Below are 18,725 nucleotides of genomic sequence, written 5' to 3'. Positions count from 1 at the left end.
AAAAATACCATCTACACAGGCCTGAAACATATTTCAGCTACTATATTACTGAGTTATAAGCTAATGCTGTTTCAAGCCAAGCAGAAGGCTCTGGATGTCACACTGAATCGATTAGCAGAAGAATGAACAATCTGACATGTGCAAGTCAAAGAAATCAAAAAGAAAAATTTTCAACTTAGCTCCTCAGACTCTTCCTTCTCCTTATTCCCTATTGGAAATGTAGCAAGTAAGTTTTAGATGCTTATCAAGAGGATATCTGCTCTGTCCCTTGCCCCATTATAAAATCAACTATTTGGAAACGACTGCTGACAGGCAATAGTCTATGTCATGAGTTAGTTAATTTACTTTACTTAAAGCTAACTTATGCAGCCATGGGCCATTAATACTTCAAGCCCACCTAAGCTGGAATTACCTCTAAAGGAAGCAGTCCCACCTCTCTCTCACTTTCAACTTTTTGTCTGATCTAAAACTACAGGTAACCAAATACACTTACTGCATCTTTATCAACACATGGCGTGGGGCACAGCATAAATTTCTTTGGGTGGTAGTACTAGTTTAACATGTTTGAAGAAACATGTGGCTGTGGTTTCACACTGAGCTATCACATTGCCTAAATAGACCCAATTTCCTTACCCTGCCTCTGTCTATCCAATTTCCCACCATCTCCCAAAAAACCATTCTGCTGAAGAACAATCTGTGCAGATATGTAGGGAACCAGATCAAGAAAACATCTGATCAAGAAAAAAATAAAATAATTTTTCCTACTGCTTCCCTTGCAAAAACACTACCATTTATCTCAACCCATGGAGAGATTGTCTGGGGACAAGAACTGGAAAACATCTGAAAACAGATCACAGGAGTGTCTGTGCTGCTGCTCAAGAAGTTCTGGAAGTAGAGTAGACAGCAGGAACAAGAACATCCAAAGGAATCAGCTTAACTCTTTATCACGAATCCACATAATGTGCCCTATGTTCCACCAAACTGAGATTGATATAGGATATTCATCTTCTGTCTCTGTAATCCTGACAGCCTTGAAATACTTCAAAACAAATTTCTTTCAAATGCACAGCTACAGGAAAATTGAGTAGGCACTTGAGAATCTGTACAGAAAGCTACTTGCTAGATCACGATTATAGAAAATAGATACTTTTTTGCCCCTTTCAACTGATCAGTTTTGGAGCTCCTCAATACTGTCATTGAATTGGATAGACTCCAGCGGCTCTACTGTTGGGAGTCAAATTACAGTTCAGGCTTGGTGAAGCTGCTCATGGTGACAATAAATAATAATAATAAAAAAATACATTTACAGAGAAAACACACACTGTTGAAGAACTGTGATAAAAATCTTTTTTTATGTATACCTGTAGCTGGAGTAGAATTGTTCATGGTAAAAGGCCTGTTACTGACACCAGAAGAAAGAAGCTTGTCAGGTCCACGCTAAAAAATAAAAGACAAGATTATTAGTAAAGGCTGTTACAGAGAAAGAGCTTCATATAAAAGCGCAACAACTCTTGTAATTTATTCTTCCCAAGAATACCCCCTTTCTATACACATTATCCACTATTGCTGTGAACTTATTTTTCAGGAAAAAAAATTCCAACCACACAACTTTTCCTTCTGTCTCAAGATGTTAGTAAGTTCAGCTCTGTTACACTTCTTACTTCTCTTATTATTTATCCTACTACAGTTTATGTTTTAAAAGATCAAGAATAACAAATGCTTATGAAAAGAAATAAGCTGGCTGCAGGCTCTGGATCTGCAATACTACATTGCTTCCAGATACAAGTAAACACACAGCCACACAGATAAGGTCAGCATTTGTGGCTGGACACAGTGGACCTTGAGCAAAACTAACTTAAGACATATATTTAAGTATACCTATGGCACTTTTTTTTTTTAAACCTAAGCCTTGTATGAAGAATTTGATGGTGGATCATACGTATTTAGAAAAAATACCGAAAATCAAAGTGTATGCTTTAAGAATACTGACAATTTGAGGCTCTAACTACTAACAGAGAAGAGTTTGAGCACTACAGGTTCTTCATTCAAAAATCAGTGCCTTGCTGGTAAGTCTGTTTACTCTTTCAGACTGTACTCGTATGCCAGCCCAGCATCAGCTTCAAAATGCCAACAAGAAACAAGGTACCACAACCTCTGAAAGGCAGTTAAGGTTCCTGAAACTTTCACCACACACTTCCCTGAAAGCATTTTCATGAAAACGTTGAGACTAAGGGAGTGGTTCTATAAGATGGAACAAGCTGATCCAAACAGCTCCTCACCACTTTGGTGGAAGGAGAGGGTCCCATTGCCCTTGCCCCAGTATTCCCACCTGCTCATGGTCATGAGCTGTTTATCAGCAAGATAAAAGATTTTCCATGAGATGATTTAATCCTCCAACGTGCCAGCACTCTATGCTGAGTTAGGTTAGTTAGTTTATCAGCTGAAAGAAGGGTTGAAAAGCAAGTCCAGTGCGAAGAAAGGGGTAGGGATACTTGAAGCGGAGAGGGGACTAAGAAAGCATCCTTTTGGCAGCAGCAAGCCATCACCGTGGCTTGTATTGGCTGCCAAAGTACTGCTCATAGAGGACTGGTTTATAACCTGTCTGTGCTTAAAGGAGCAGTTTGGTTCTTTTCATCCTTGCAGTTAACCATGTGGTCCTGCTGCTTCCCCAGTATTGGCAAGGTCATTCACAACAGAAGGCTGGGACAGGTTAGGATGATGAAAAACCGTTTCAGCCAAATTTAGCTGCTCATGAAGGAGCACAGGTGTTAGTGTGGGATGGAGGAAAACACAACTGTGTTCAATCCTCTCTGGCAGCAGTACAGACTTATCATTGTTAACTATGAAACTGCATCTTAACAGTATATTTAAATGCAACATCTAATTGTGGCAAACACTGCGCAAAATAATTTTTACATTAAAATAAATAAAAAATATAAAAAACATTTTAAAGAAATTCCAATTCTAATTGTTTTCAGTTGCCACCAATTAAATCCATTTGCAATAAAAATATAGGCTAATGTAAAGAGCAGCCTATTCAGCTACGCAATAAAGTACACCATATAATCATATAGCCCAAGTTATGCTTCTTTGGATGGTCACATTTTAAATTAATCCCGTTAAAGTTACTAGATGTCCGATACATATCACATTCTATTTGGATGGATACTGGAATGTAATTAAAATCCAAAATCAGTATTCATTTTTAGTTATTAGAAGTACCTTGAGTATGCCAGCATCCACGTATTGAAAGCCTAAAGAGCATACTTTGATTGTAAAATGCATAACCTGCTAATGAAACAAAAGCAGCAATATGTGCAGCTAGTAAGTGGTAGGAAGTATTAAGGATGGTCTTTTACCAAGCCAACCCTTCCTTTTACTTACAGGAGGGCAGGAAAAACCCCCACTACTCTGTAACTCCAGTTGTAGGGGCTTTTAGCTTGTTTTTTAACTTAGCATTTATTCAACAGAAGAAATTGCTGCATTTTTCAAGAAAACTGTGAAAAAATTTGGTGTTTAGCACATCTGACTCTGGCAGCAGCTGCCTTTTTTGAGCAACGCTATTTCGTGGTTTCATTATAAACCCTCGCCCCAAACACATCTATTATTATTTTGACAGGTAAGTTAATGTCAAGGACTCAACATGTATTCTCACGATTTCATATTTAATTTTGTATGCACTGATATAAAAAAACCACAACAGACTTTTTCAGGGAAAAAAAAATTTCCAACCTCTTCCATTTTTAAAAGTTGTCTTAGTTGAATCAACTCAGGATTCAAATGAGCCAGGTTAAACCACGACAACATCTTAGTGCAGAAACCAGAATCTACTATTTTGACAAGCTACGTACTTACAGTTTTTGCAGAAGTTAGGAAAATGTGTAATGGCAAGATTTTTACAAATTAGTGTAAGTTGTCTAGGTATTAGTCTACAAATGCGAAAAATCTGTAAATTAAGAACATACATATTTCATGGAATTTATAATTTACAACAAAAATTATTTGCTTTCAACTTAAATTTTACTGTCTGCATCAGTAACTTACAGCATTAGATACTTGGCAGGTTTGGCACATGAAAATGCAACTGATAAATTTGATACTGATTTCTGGGCAAAATTCTTACGGGATATCACAGAAAATATTAACTAACTGTGAGGATTTACAACAGAACACCATGATGAGCGGATAGATCTTAAAAACAAATTGCAAAGACCAGAACTTACTATCACAGATAATACAGAAAGTGTATAAATCAACCATGATCTGAAAGATTATTCAGCTTTCTCAGAACAAGTTTTGGCATATTCCAAAAGAAAAATGTATGTAACCTTCTGAAGAAGTATTCCTCCTTTCTAGGCCACCCCATCTCTACAGTTTCACCCAGTAATAATATCGCTTGTGGGATTGTGCTGTAAACCAATGAAGCAATTCCAGGTTAAAAAGGCACACGCACAAAGGAACACAATTCAGATGACTGCAGCGATCTGCAGATGACTGCCCTGTATCCATACAGCTAAAGCTGTAGCTCACTGCAGCATAAAATGAACTGCTCCGGGACGAGGGACTAAACCAGCTTCAACAGGGGAAAAACGATACCACAAAATTACAACCTTCAGTCATGACACGTGCCTGTACCTACACTGATATGTCACTCAATCACCATCTCCTAAGACAGTTCCCTAGATTTTGCCTTTCTGCTGACAACCTGGTAATATAGCAGCCAAAACACAATGAAAGCTCTTTTAAACCCTAAGCTCATCACCTAGTCAACTGTTTTACTTGGTCTAATAAAATACTAGCAAGGCTTTGAGCCTCTTACAATACAGGGAACCATCATCATTACAAATGTATAACTGTCTTCGTATCTTCAACTCGATAAAAGGAGGATTTTTAAATTAATGTACTTTTAACTGTACTTATGTTAAAAAAAAAAACAATAAAACTTTAAATCGAGACATCATAGAGTAAATGGCCTGCCACAGTCATGCTAAGTCTAGAGCCCTTATTACAAAACTTAGTTTCTTATAACCACAAGATTTTGGTTATACCTTTTGTTATTATTTGAATGCTCCACTGAAACACTACTCCAGTTTATAACTTTTGATACCAATACTAAGGTATGTACCTACTCATACAATTACAGCGTATTTATTTATTATAACATGCCCCCTCGAAGGATGTGGTGTAAGAGAACTGCTAGGAACTCCAGGTTTTGCAGGTGGATGACCAAGCTATTTCTGAATATATAAAGATGATTTTCAGGACCTTATCATTTATCCAGCAATATAACTGATAAGCCTTCTCAGTCATTGATTGGAAGCAAAACCAAACTCAATGCAAAAATGTTCTAGAAGAATGCAAAGATAAATTGACACCATGACAGTTCTCCTGCAAGTTGAAGTACAATGTGCGCATGTTGGGGATATTCTGGATTAGTAAAGGAGATGACATTTACTTCATCAGTGTCTTCCCTGTTCATACAGAATCCACAAAGAAATGACAGAATTAATGTTCGTGAAGCCCGTTTGTTCAATCTCCTCCTTTTCCAGATGGAGCTGAAAGATGTATTTTTGAAATACTTTGTAACATGAAGCATTTAATGTGGTGACAAAGATCTACTACAGACTGCTCTGGTAAAAGGGCTGGCAAGGCCTTGAGTCTTGAAAAAGTCCACACAACAAGTTAGTGTGGTCTAGGTAGTGTGTTACAAAATTCTTACTGGATTTTTCTACAGAGGCTAGAGTGTCCTACCATGCCCCTAGTCTCTCTCTGTATACACGTTTTCAGTCGGCTATTTCTTAGTTATTCACTGTTTAAGTCCAGCTCAGAAACAGTCAGAGCAGCCAAATCCTGCCTACAAAGCCACCTTGACGTCCTTCCTTGCCTGCAGTTCACACACACTTGACGAGCACTTCTTTCAGCAGGCATGTCAGCTTATGCTGCCTTTATGCCATCAGTACCGCTTCAGTTTTCACAGCACAACTGTCCGAGGTGGGACAATTACTTAACCTAAGTGAGCTGCTTGCGCCAGTTCACCGCGAGGCCTCACAGGCAAAGGTGAAGAGGCAGGCAGGACAAGGAAGCCCGGCTGCCTAACCTTTCACTGATAAGCACTTCTAAGCGACACTCACAGAAAGCAGCACCATAGTTCTGTTTGAGTGTCAGAAGGACTGTAGCAATTACATGGTGAATATTCCTTCTTTCAGCCCTGTGGGAAATGTAGGTAAGTGGAATTGTTCAACACAAGGATGGCTACCAGCCCAGGGCTGGAACACCCTCCTCTGTTCCCTTACTCATCCCATCATTCCAAACACATTAATGATCTCCTAACATGTAAAGACTGCTTTTTCTTAAACCATAAGACTTTCCACCTCTCCTATTTCATGCCAACTTTTTTGTATTTGTTTGGGATTATTAAGTGGTGATAGGTAAGGTAAGAGCAGTAGAGCACCCTACAGCTAGCTCAAGTTTATTCTTTCCTATTGAGTAGGAATTAGAAACGAGTTGCTTGGAAAGCATAATTTGATTTTGGGCACTTCTTTAAAAAGACGTAAAATTTATAGTGCTGAGTAACCATCCAGTAAGGGATGTCTACAAAGTGTAGCACTCAATGACGGGTTAGTGAAACGAATTATTCTTCTGATCTACCATGGCCAATCTCCCTGACTAAATAAGGCATATTACACAACTTCAGAGTATAGCAACAGATGCCTTTCCTGAAATTACTTAAGCTGTTCTACGATTTTTAAATTTCTGATAGTAGTATATGTTAATGATTCTGCAATTCAAGTATTAAAAAAGCTGCACTCATTGCAAAGAGGTATAACAAACATCTGAAAGTCTACAACTCTAGGTTTCTGAAGTCTTTGTGAGTCACTTATAGTTGGAAACAGGAGGGTAAGTCTGGTACTCTAAAATACTTCTTTACAACAAATTCATTGGTCAAAAGTGGCAGGTATTTATTCAGCATTACTTCTGGAATCAATGAATCCTACAAACGACCTTTTAATTTTTAAAAAGGCTGTATGTAAACAAAACCACTTTTCCCCCCACCCCCTCAACTTTCAACTGCAGTATTTTCCTCCTCCATTTCTTGCTAGTCACAAATACTTCAGTACAGTTCAATTAATTACAAATGGGATAGTCTCAGAGAAACTTATTTTACCTGAAATATGTATTGTTTGTTTTCCTAGAATACAACTAGTCACCCTTCTAGACTATTATTTCTAAGTCAACAACCAGGAAGAACATGATCATAGCTTTTTACTATGAGATAGCTAGAACAATAAAAAAGGGGGCCCAATTTTAAGGGAAAATAATTCTTTCAAAAAGCAGATTTCTTGCATATAAATTAAAGTTTTGTACATTTTTCTACAAGATTCTACATGGCAACAAATGAATTTCTGTTCCAAAAAGGGCACCCTTTGAAACATGACAATTTCAACCTGTACCAGTGAAAAATTGTTGTTAAATGTAAATGAAATGTTCTAATGCATACTTTATTAATTTTTATAGAATCCAATTGTGAAAAAAAAAGCTAAGGGTCATGAGAAGAGTGAAAATTACCATTATCTTCTACTTCTGCAGTAAGCTCTCTAAATACCCGTTATATTCCTTTATTCTTTCTTCCACAAACCATGTTTGCAACAGAAATGCAACTCCTACTTCCAAAATGAGAATTTAATGTGAAGTACAATGCCAGTGATGCTAAAATAAAATGATTTCAAAGAAAGTGGAGGTAAACTAAGGGAAATTTCAGAGTCAAATATTTATAAACTGACCTTACAAAGAAAAGGTGCCATTTCAGTATGCTGAAACAGAAGGAAATGAAAGGCAATGATCACAAACAAGCAAGCCTCCTTTCCTCTACTGCAAAGACCCCTTACAAACACATTGGCTTAACAGGCTGATCGTCAGTCATCCTAGAAGCATGTTGTTTTAGCACAGATAGCTGCTCTTCTGCAGGCTTGAATGCTCAGTGGCTCTGTTAGCAATACAGCCCGCTCTGCTGCCCCTGTCATCAATTACTGAAGCTCCTTGCTACACTGGTAACAAGATACTGCACACTTTCAAGAGTCATGCAACAGTAATTAAAAAGCGAAAAGAAAAAGAATGAATCAAGTTTTAGGCTTGTTGATTTCATTAATGAAAAGATATAGGGTTCTTTTTAGAACAACAAATAATTAGTAAAGCTGCAGCAGTATGTACTGTCACACAAACTAAATCACCTTTCCTAATCGTGATAGAACAATTTCTTAAATATGAAGTTTCTATGACACAAAAAATAACTTGAATAAGCAGTTCCTAATGGCAGATGCCATACTGAAGTTGGAAATACAATACAGACTCCGAAATAGCCCAAAATACACTACATGAAGTATCTAGCAAGAATTTCAAATCCAGCAGTTTCAAGAACTGCACACAAAATAATTTTAGAAACTGTCTAGTCATCCCATCTTATCTTCTGCAATGTACATAATAGAACAGTACAATCATGGAATCATTTCACCATTTTTCTATAAAATAGCTGGGGACAAATAGTTAATAAAAAACCTGACTACATACACACACATTTGTCCTGTTGTTTTCTTTTAAACAGCTATTTCTCTTTTTACCACTATAGACTGTTTTTTAAGATTGATGCAGCAGTTTAAAATGAAGAAATCCAAATAAAAAAAATGTATTTTTTAAAACCATATAAATGCTAATTGCATTGGTTCAAATCACATCCAGAAGCTATGTGGATTGCGAACAGTTTATCTCGAGTTTATACATGTTTGTTTTTCAGGTCAGCAGCAGGAATATGGAAAAGGAGATAAGCTTTGCCAAGCTACGGCATTCATCCTCCACTGGGGAGACAGCAGAACACAGACGGGAAGGAGGCAGTGAAAAGCTCATGAGACCAGACCTGAGCAGCACCTTTCCCCCTCTCACCATGCCAACTAGCACAGACACGTAATACGCTTACTGCATGGTATACACCTAGACCATTTACCTTCAACAGTTGTCTGCTTTTACCATTATCTGGGTGTTATCTATCTTTTGTTGGAAGAGAATTTTAAATTAATCATCCAATCCTACTGTATGTCCAAGGTCACATCTTATTAATACAAGAATCGCCAGTTGTGCCCTACATGCTTTAACCAACCCACCCATCCATTCACAAAGTCGGAGAAACCACAAGCTGTAGTGACAAACTGCTAACTTAAAATCATTTGAAACTAGGGAGACATCTTAAAAGTACAAGGAGGCAAAGAAAAATCCAACTGTTCTTACACATTTTCAGGTCATCCATAACGGCAAGCATCCACAACAGCAACTTCTGCATCCACAGCTACCTGGCAAAGCTGGTCATGATCTCTCCATTTTAAATATTTGCCTTGCCACAGTTTAACAGATGCTCTAAAAATACAAACGACACTCACTATATAAAAGTTCTGAAGTACAATTCTAGCGCAAAACCAACTCCCTGTCTTTGGGATGCAACACATGTGAGGCATAAAACTTCGTCAGACTTGGACTAAAAATCAATTAAGCAGCATCAAACCCAAAACAACAAGTACTCTAATTTTATACATAGGGAGTGGGGAAAAAAAATGTAGCTTTGACAATTAAAGCCCCAAAGTCATATTTTAGGCACTTTCAATATTTTGCATGTAGTCAGTTTCATTACCGACACTTAATACTCATGTTTACCCCACACTATAGTAGCAGAAACCAGAAACTCAGGTACTTATTGAAAGAATTCAGGTTATATTTAACTTTTTTTCTATTATTAATGGTACTCAGCAACTACAATACCAGAAAAAGTGAAAATGTACATTCTGAAAGGACCTCAGTCCCATGCCCTAAATATGACCTGAGCATTCCTTCTCCACTTTCCACACATTCTAATAATTTTATTCTTCCCTTCTCCCTAAAATAAAAAGGCAACTAAATATATGCCAGGAATAAATACCATGAGTTTTCATTAAGCAACAAGGTCAGGAAGAAGGCAAGCGTCATTTTGTCTGCTTGACTCACCACAAGGCTTTGTCTAGGAATATGCAAGGGCCCAGTAACAAAAAGCACTTCTTAAATTGAGAGCTACTCAATCATTATTTGAATTAAGGAGGAATTTTTTTATATATAACATAACTATAATACTGTGTGGTTTTTCTGCTTTCTAGAGACAGTTTGCATATGTCCTCAGCAATATTAAGGCATACAATTTGGCTACTTGTTAAACTATTTTCCTAAGAAGGTGAATTGCTGCTTTCAGTTTTTAGGATGGAGAGTGGGAGAAGGCATACTAGTAGTTTGACTCATTTAACTGCAGAATCTAGTCTTCAAAAGATGTTGTAAATACTACTTAAATGTACCAAGAAAATCTATATCTAACAATGTTACTATCCCATATACATAAGACTCATAAAACATCTGATCTGACGGACGTAACAGAGACGGATAATTGTACAAAAGCCTAACAGTTAATTCAGACAATAATTCTGAAATAACAGAAATTTATTCATACTAACACTGGAGCTAAATTTTCTGATGCAAAGTCTTCCACAGAAATACCAGCTTAGGCTCTTCTTCCCACACACTCCCATCCTACTTTCCCACCGTGAACCAAATGGACAAACTAATTTGATGAAAAAATAATCCATGGTCTTGTCTGCAGCAGAATCACAGAGCTGTGTCTACATACCTGATGGCATGGTTTCACAGCACAACCCAGCTGAATTAATGATTTATTGCCATGAAGGTAAATAAGTGGCTCAGTGCATCATTTCCTATCCCTCTGTTCCACTCCATCTCCCTAAAAGCGAAGCAAATTTAATTTGCCAACCAAACAAAAGACAAACTCCCCTCCAAAAAACACTTCTTTTTTTAAAGGAAGAAAAAAAAACAAAAAACAAACAGCCTAGTCTCCTCAGATGAGCTGGATCTGGAGGTCCAAGTAACAGAGAAGAGACTCAAACAAGACTTCACTTTTTCAGCATCATTAAAAGTGCTAAATGTCCTTCATGAAAACATAGCCTCATTAGTGACATGGTACGAAGGCCATGAGTAAGCAGCAATGCAAAGGAGAGGAAGTTTTGTCTGTATTGCTTAGATTTAATAACAAAGAGGTCACAATACACATAATACATTCAATAGTGGAGACAGCAAGTAGAGTTATTTGTTAAAAATGAGTTACTAATGTCTGTTTTTCTCCGAGCAAGAGATATTTACAGTCAATCTGTAACGGATTTCTTCCAAAAAGAGCTTTCTTCCAAAAAGAGTTTAAACAACTGTAATACTTGCATCATTTACTTGCCTACTTCTAACCATTCTTTAAAGAGACAGATTCTACATTTTTATTCACAGGAAAACTAGCATGATCCAACTATAAAATTTAGGTGGAGACAAGACATTGTAGTTTTATGGGGATGTAACCAAAAAAGTTAACAGTCTGCCTTATCTCAATACTGTAAAAAATTCTGTGTCCTTTTTCTACTATGACTTTTACAGAAGCATAATCAGAGGAGAATACTGTCAGAGATACAAACTTCGTAGTGAGCATCATGAATACTAGGCTGTGTTTGGGAGATTTTAATAACTTACAAAAGTAAAGCTGTAGATTTTGTGTGCATCGAGCCTGTCTCTTGGCGCAGTACATCTACACTACATTCTGAATCCGTAAGACACTGCTTGCATACACAGGTTTACTTGCCAGCTCAGTCTTCCACATTAACATTCTCCAACATTTCCAACTTCAGCATAACTTACTTGTGCCAGGCTCAACTTCCAACATGCCTATACTCCTTCCATGCTTCATCCACTTTTATGCATTCATATGTCACTTTAGGCAAAGCTATCTCTATCAGAAGAAGCAATCAAAAAAAACAAGATCAAATTGTTCTTGAAAAAAGAGCTCCTAATGCTAACTCAGTTTGGTTCATGTATATTCAACAGATTTGAAAGTTGCTCTGTTTAACTAAGAAGTATTTAAAAATTAAAGTATTTGGTCACTTTATTAGCATTCCAGTTCCTATGTAAACAGAAATTATGAGAATGCACATATTAGGTCAGTCCAAAAAATCTAACACTACTAACAGTTGATGCCCAGGAAAGACTTTAAGAAGAAAACAAGTATACAACAATATTTTCTCAAAATATTCTCCCAGAACCACACAAACATACATGCAAACAAACACAAGTTAACTGAAGTAGAAAAAGCCACATGATACATATCCAAAAGCAAGAATAAACATTAGAGATATGAACAACATGTTAAACACTCAACTAAATGTGTTAATATAGTGTATCATTCACAGTAATGATTTACACCCCACAATGAAAATCAACATCTAAGTAAAGGAAGAAGTATAAATGACATTTATCTTTAAATCAATTCATCTGTGGACAGGAAAAAAGAATTTTAATCATGATTTAAACTAGACATTTTAAAATAACCCATTCTGAATGTCATTCAAACTTCCCTTTAGGGGGAGACTAATACCAATAATCAAATAACATATGCTTACAGCAGAATTCACTGACTTCTAGACTGTTTTCCCAAATCTTATGGCAATTAGTCTACAGAGTAAGGTTATATTAATGTACAAACCAAGCTTCAAATAACAAACCTTTATATTTCTGGGACATAGATTCCTTAGGCATTCCTTGTTGTTTTTGACCTTGTGACACAGATTGCAGAACTAGAGAACACAGGGATACACACAAGGTCAGAAAAAGTTTACAGACAAGGTTTTGCTACTTACACAATACATGGATACTTCTCTCATCATTTTCACAAACAGCAATTTTAAGCCTGCAATAATTGTAAGTAACCATTTTAACAAATGCTAAGTTGTTTTTCATGGTATGATATGTAGGAAAACCACACTTCTCCCCTCCCCAGAATACTAATACAATCTTCAAGATATTTACCAAGAACCAAACATTAAAAAGGCAGATGGTATCACATGGGCTCAGAGCAAACTGGTAACAGTTCCAGCTTCATAAAACACAGATTTCAAAGTTCTATGGTGTCACGGCTTAGGTCAGGACAGATTAAATGCATCAATTGGTACAAAATAACTGTTTTTTTATTCCCTCTGTAAAAGAGTGATTATTAATGCAAAGAACATACGAAGTGTGGTGTTCTACGGAACACTACAGAAAAGTGCTTTTCACTACTTCCCCTTCCTTGCTGAAAGGAGCAGTGTGTACCAGGTGGTCAAACTTACGGGCCTGCAGCATCACCCTAATTACTTGGATGATGTCAGCTCAGTAGGCCAAGGCACATTCCACCACTGCTGGATACCTCAGTAGCACTCATGCGTATAACAGTAAGTTGTAGGAAGTTACTCACATCTTAAATTAACGCCTTTTGCAACAGTTTACAGATCTTTATACACAAGACTGTAACAGCCAAGGTTAAGATTACAAGTGCTCCCAACAGTATGGCAATGGGGGGAGCTTCAGCTGCAGTGACTATGCTCTGAGCAGTCTCAAGTATATTCCCATGCCGATGTAGCACTTTGATTTCTACCTCCTGGTGAACGTCTAGGCGTCCTAATGGCTTTGTGATTTGTGTCTTTAATCCCACTTAATTAGGATGCTGTTCTGTGAGCCCTTCAACATACAAGTAGTTCCCGTTTATACTCCCAGCCCAGGTCTTTGTTGATTGTGCTGATCTGTGCCGCTTGGTCCTCTTGATGGTTGTCAATTCATTTTCCAGTGGGCTCTTCCCTTTGAAACATAGGCATTGTCATGTTGCACCTGCGCACTGAGTTTTTCCAAACCCCATGTGCTTTTTCCCCACAAGTTAGCCATTCAAATTAGCTTTCCTCATCTCTGCCAATTCTTGCTTCCAGTGTGTAAGCCACGCCCAAATGGCAATGGCAACCATCCAAACATCAGTACACAGGCATAACCTAGGCCACATCCTCTGTAACATTACACCAGTGGCCAGTCTTGTGGCTTGGAATTCCAAGCACCAATTCCATTGTCCTTCACTTTCATACATTTCTATCACCTGCTGAATGGGACTCCAAAGAGCACATTTCCACCTTCTCTAACTGCCAATAATGTGACAAGAACCATCTGTGTAGAAGGCATATAGCCTGTCATATTCCAGAGCTTCTTGAGCATGGGGTAATACCTTGGATTAGGCCCCAAAATCACGATTTTTGGGCCATTTTATCAGCTATTCTACGAGGCCTAGACGTCTCTGTTTCCCCATCTGATCCGACTGGGTAAGCAGAGCTGTCCATCTGGGCAGGTAGAACTTGCCACATGATGAGTTGAGGGCATTCCTCCTTTCAGCATCCAGTACCAGAAGCCAAGGGGCCAGCAGTAGTTGTGACTCCATCCCCCTGCAGATGCTGCCCAGATTCCCTCACAGATGGCTCCTGTTTCTTTTTCTGTTAGGATATAGTTTTCTCAGGTCGACAGCAGCCTTGGCTCCAGAATCCAAGGAACACTCCTGTCTCTGTGTGCTTTCTGCCATAAACTCCACTGGTTTGACTGGTCCCCTACTGGTTGTGTATAGCACATTTCAGACATTTAGACCCATTCTGACAGGGCTTAGGACAACAGCATGTGCAATTTATTGCTTTATCTAGTCAACGCCCTGCTGTTGGTCAGGCCCCACTCAAGTGTGGTTTTTTCCTGGTGACTTGGAACAGTGGGTTCATGCGCTGACTTTGTCTGGATACATATGTTCACCAAAATCCTACCATTCCAAATAAAATTTGTTTCCTTTTATGTTCATCGGTGGAACAACTGCCACAGTCTTATTAATCATGCCAGTATGAAGACAGTGGTGGCCATGTTGCTATTTGACACACAGAAACTGTATTTCTAGTCCTGCAAGTCCTTTCACCTTACTCCTCTTTGATTGCAAGTCCTACATTCAGTTCAATTCCAACTATCCTCATTATCCACCCCTTGGGCAGTGTTTCCCTATACTATGATGTCATCAGCATACTGTAAGTGATCTAGGGCACTGTCCTCCTCCAAACCATTTCCGTAAGTCTGTGACAGATGCTGGAACCATGCTTCCATCCCCACTGCAGGTGGTTCCAGGTGTATTGTGCTTCCCTCCAGGATAGGCAAACTGCAGTTTAAACTCAGGAGCCATGGGAATTGATAAAAACACATTAGCTATGTCAATGGTGGCATACCAGGCAGCAATTTTTTTTTTTTTGCTTTGAGTTTGTATTGTAGTTCTAGCGTAGTGTTATAGCAGCCCTCAAGGGTGCTGCTACCTCGTTCAGACCTCTATAGTCCATGGTTAATCTCCAATCCCTGTTGAGTTTTTGCACTGGCCAGATAGGGCTGCTAAGGGCTAACAGGTTCAAGTAACTATTCCTTGATATTCTACTTCCACGGTAAGATAATTTATGGGACAGGCTGAGTATCTTATGCAAGAGACCAATATACCTATTAGTTTGATATTCTTGCCAGTGCACTGCATTGCAGTTGGCACTGATGGAGAGGACATCTGTAGCAGTCCTACTATGACTCTACTCCTGCAATGACAGGCAGTTAGGACAGCAAAGTGGTGTTCTTACTCATATCCACAGCAGCTATGCCAAATGCCTGTGATGTCCTTATGGATCCTTAGTATGTCCATTCCTTAAAACGGCAATGTCCAAGATGCAAGGGGCACCAGAACCATCCCCACTTCATGGTGCTTCCAGTTAATTTTAGTAAGACAGAGTTTGGCTTCTACCACATAGAGCTTCCACTGGCCTCTGGTGACTTCTTTGATGATGACTTGCACCCTTCCACTCAGTGTAAAAAGGAACGGCGTGCATTAAACCCCTGTGTCCACCAAGGCTTGATGTTTTCTGGGCGAATGTGTGCCAGGCCACCAGACTCACAGCCCAGTAATTCCATTATTCCCTGCAACATCATCATCCCCAGCTGGCTAGGGGCAGAACTTCCCCTACTGGATGTTTACTTTGCCAGTTCTTCTTGGCAAGGGGTGAAATAGGAAAAATATATGAATAGGAGAATGCTGATAGGGCTGATGCTGTGAGGCCTTCCTCAGCCTGTTGTGGCTTAGCAGCTGTCTGTCAGGAAATGACAAGGACCAGCTCCCCCACAAAGGATGAGGAGCCACGAGCAGAGGGCCAGCAAAGCAGTGCCCTATCCCACAGTACCCAAGTGAGGCAAGCAGGGCAAGTGCAGGGATGGTAGCCAGGTTCAACTGAGAGTGCAGATCCTCCAACAATTCCATAGTGGCAAGGCAAGTCCACAGTCAAGCTGGGAAGGCAAGTCAAGATCAGCCCCAGTAAACATAATCAGCACCAGATACAGTCCAGTGATTGCTGTGCAAGTCCACAGCAACAAGGCAGGACCAGGTCAAGCCGCAAGTCAGTCTGTGGGTCAGGGTCTGGTTCAACAAGGTTCTCAGCCAGCCACAAGCATGGCTGTGATGGAGCTGCAGACAGGCACGCATACGACATAGCCTGGGCCATGTCTGAAGGCCTGGGCCCGGGCTGAAATAGCGATAGGACGAGAGGAAATGGCCTCAAGTTGCGCCAAGGGAGGTTTAGATTGGAGATTAGGAGAAATTTCTTTACTGAAAGAGTGGTCAGGCCTTGGAACAGGCTGTCCAGGGAAGTGGTGGAGTCACCATCCCTGGAAGTATTTAAAAGACGTGTAGATGAGGCGCTTAGGGACATGGTGTAGTGGGCATGGTGTGTTGGGTTGACGGTTGGACACGATGATTGTAGAGGTCTTTTCCAACTTTAATGATTCTATGGAATAGAGCCCATGGGCAGAGGGTGTGGGTGGAAGCCCCAGGTGAGGCTCATCAGGGTCATTAAGACCCTGCATTTTAGTGCACTCAGGAGCCTGACAATGTCTGTCTTGCTGCTTGGATTCACATTCTCAGGTGGCCAACTCCTTGGTCATCCATCTCTGCCATTGGAAATAGACCCCCGCCACTATGCCTCCCAGTTATACAGCTCTAAGCTACGGCACACACGTCCAGCATTGTAATCACCAAGTTAGTTGGTTTTCCTCTACTCCTCAATTATAATCAGTCTTTTGATCATGTGGTTTCAGTTTCTCACATCATTAATGTTTTTTGCAACTTTTCAACCCTTCTCCCAGTCTAGCAGAATCTGCAGTGATAAACAACCTCTTCACATGGATACCAGAAGAGAAAAAGTTAAGATACACTGCTCAGAGCGCAGCCACACAGCCTTGACTCCTATTTCTTCAAATTGCTCCTTAAGGAACACACACTGCTCCTCCCCTCCTCCCCCCAGGAAGCACAGTCTTATACCACAGATGCCCCAGACAGTGTAAGGAGGATTTGCTACACTCACTATATACTGAGAGTTGCTGAATGATGACAGAAAACAGGGAAGGGAAAAACTTAAACTCCACTTATTAGTGTTTTGTGTGTTTCAAGACGTTAGTGTTATCTTATATACACTACTAAAATACTGTATCAGGTAGGAGTTAGTGTTATCCTACATCCAATATTGACACATCATACTGAATAGCAGCTAGTGTTATCATACGTATGAGTTAGCATCCACTATATACACTATTAGCACACCTCACATAGAAGTACTAAATACACTTCCTGCCATACTCCTTGCTCCTCTCCTCGCAGAGAACTAATCTGGCAGCTCGAAGTGGTCTCAGCATCATGGACATTCAGACAGCACTACTGCTGTAAAATCCCCTTTTCACAATCCAAAACCTCTTCAGATCCTGCATCTGGCACCAGCTTTTTATTAACGGCATGGTTTAAGTTAGGACAGACTAAATACTGGCATTAATTAGTATGCAATAACTGCATTCATGTGAAGGAATATGGCTTTTTTTTACCTCTGCAAAAGAGTGATTATTAATGCAAGTAAAACTACAATATTACAGAAAAGTGGTGCTGCCTACTTCCCCCTTCCTTGCTGAAAGGAGCAGCAGGTGTCAGAAGGATTAAGGTGCTGAGTGTGTCGGTTCCAGCCATACAAGCTTGATCCCTCTCTGGAGTTCCTGCATGGTCAGGCCTCCCTAAAAACAGAGGACAGTACCTTGCTCCTTCAGGATGAGATGAATGACATTTACAAAGGGAGAGCATCTTCTGGTTTGTTTGATCTTTACTGGTCAGTGGACCTCTTTGAACTGTGGATTGGTGTAGTGGGTCACTGGGCAAATATTCCTACGTAAGTTCAGTTTGGCCTTCTTTTTTCCTATCATTTTCCTGATTGTGCTTTATCAAAAAACTCTCATCCTTAACAACTATGTAGTAACATAAGGGAGGTCAAACTGTGGGCATCCAACATCACCCTGATTACTCAGGTGATGTCAGCTCAGTAGGCCAAGACATATGGTAATTGTGGCTCATGAACAGGCAATCAAGAGAAACTTAGCACAGACATTGAAATGCTAGGAAATCTGCATAAGGAAAATCACATCTATTTATCATCTTAAAACTCCTATATAGGTTATTACATGTAGTAGGCTAACACAGGGAAGTCCTGTTTTCTCTGAACTACACTTGTGGTTGCATTTCAAAACTGCTTTGGATTTATCACATTTTACAATTCTTACACAAAAAATCTTGCAATATTCCTTCATTGCAAATACAGATGAATATAAACAAATAATACATGATATGAAAACTCACAAGCATTGCAATGACTTGAGACTGCTACTTTTCCCACAATTTCAACATTTAACTAAACTATCAAATGGGAGAGAAAACATTAATAAAATATTCCTTT

At 39.3% G+C, this 18,725-nt stretch overlaps 1 protein-coding gene across 2 annotated transcripts in view; it reads right to left on the bottom strand.

Moving 5' to 3' along the window:
* PTBP3 (polypyrimidine tract binding protein 3) overlaps positions 1-18,725 on the bottom strand; it is a 57,293-nt gene that overhangs the window by 25,614 nt on the left and 12,954 nt on the right. For both annotated transcript variants that reach the window (XM_075137531.1, XM_075137530.1), the window contains one exon: positions 1,362-1,437. In XM_075137531.1, the coding sequence (XP_074993632.1) occupies positions 1,362-1,386 (25 nt within the window). In that variant the 5' untranslated portion in view covers positions 1,387-1,437. The remainder of the gene's footprint in view (positions 1-1,361; positions 1,438-18,725) is intronic.

This window comes from Calonectris borealis, chromosome Z, assembly GCF_964195595.1.
Source record: "Calonectris borealis chromosome Z, bCalBor7.hap1.2, whole genome shotgun sequence".
Lineage (NCBI taxonomy): Eukaryota > Metazoa > Chordata > Aves > Procellariiformes > Procellariidae > Calonectris > Calonectris borealis.
This window is presented reverse-complemented; position numbering and strand designations above follow the sequence as displayed.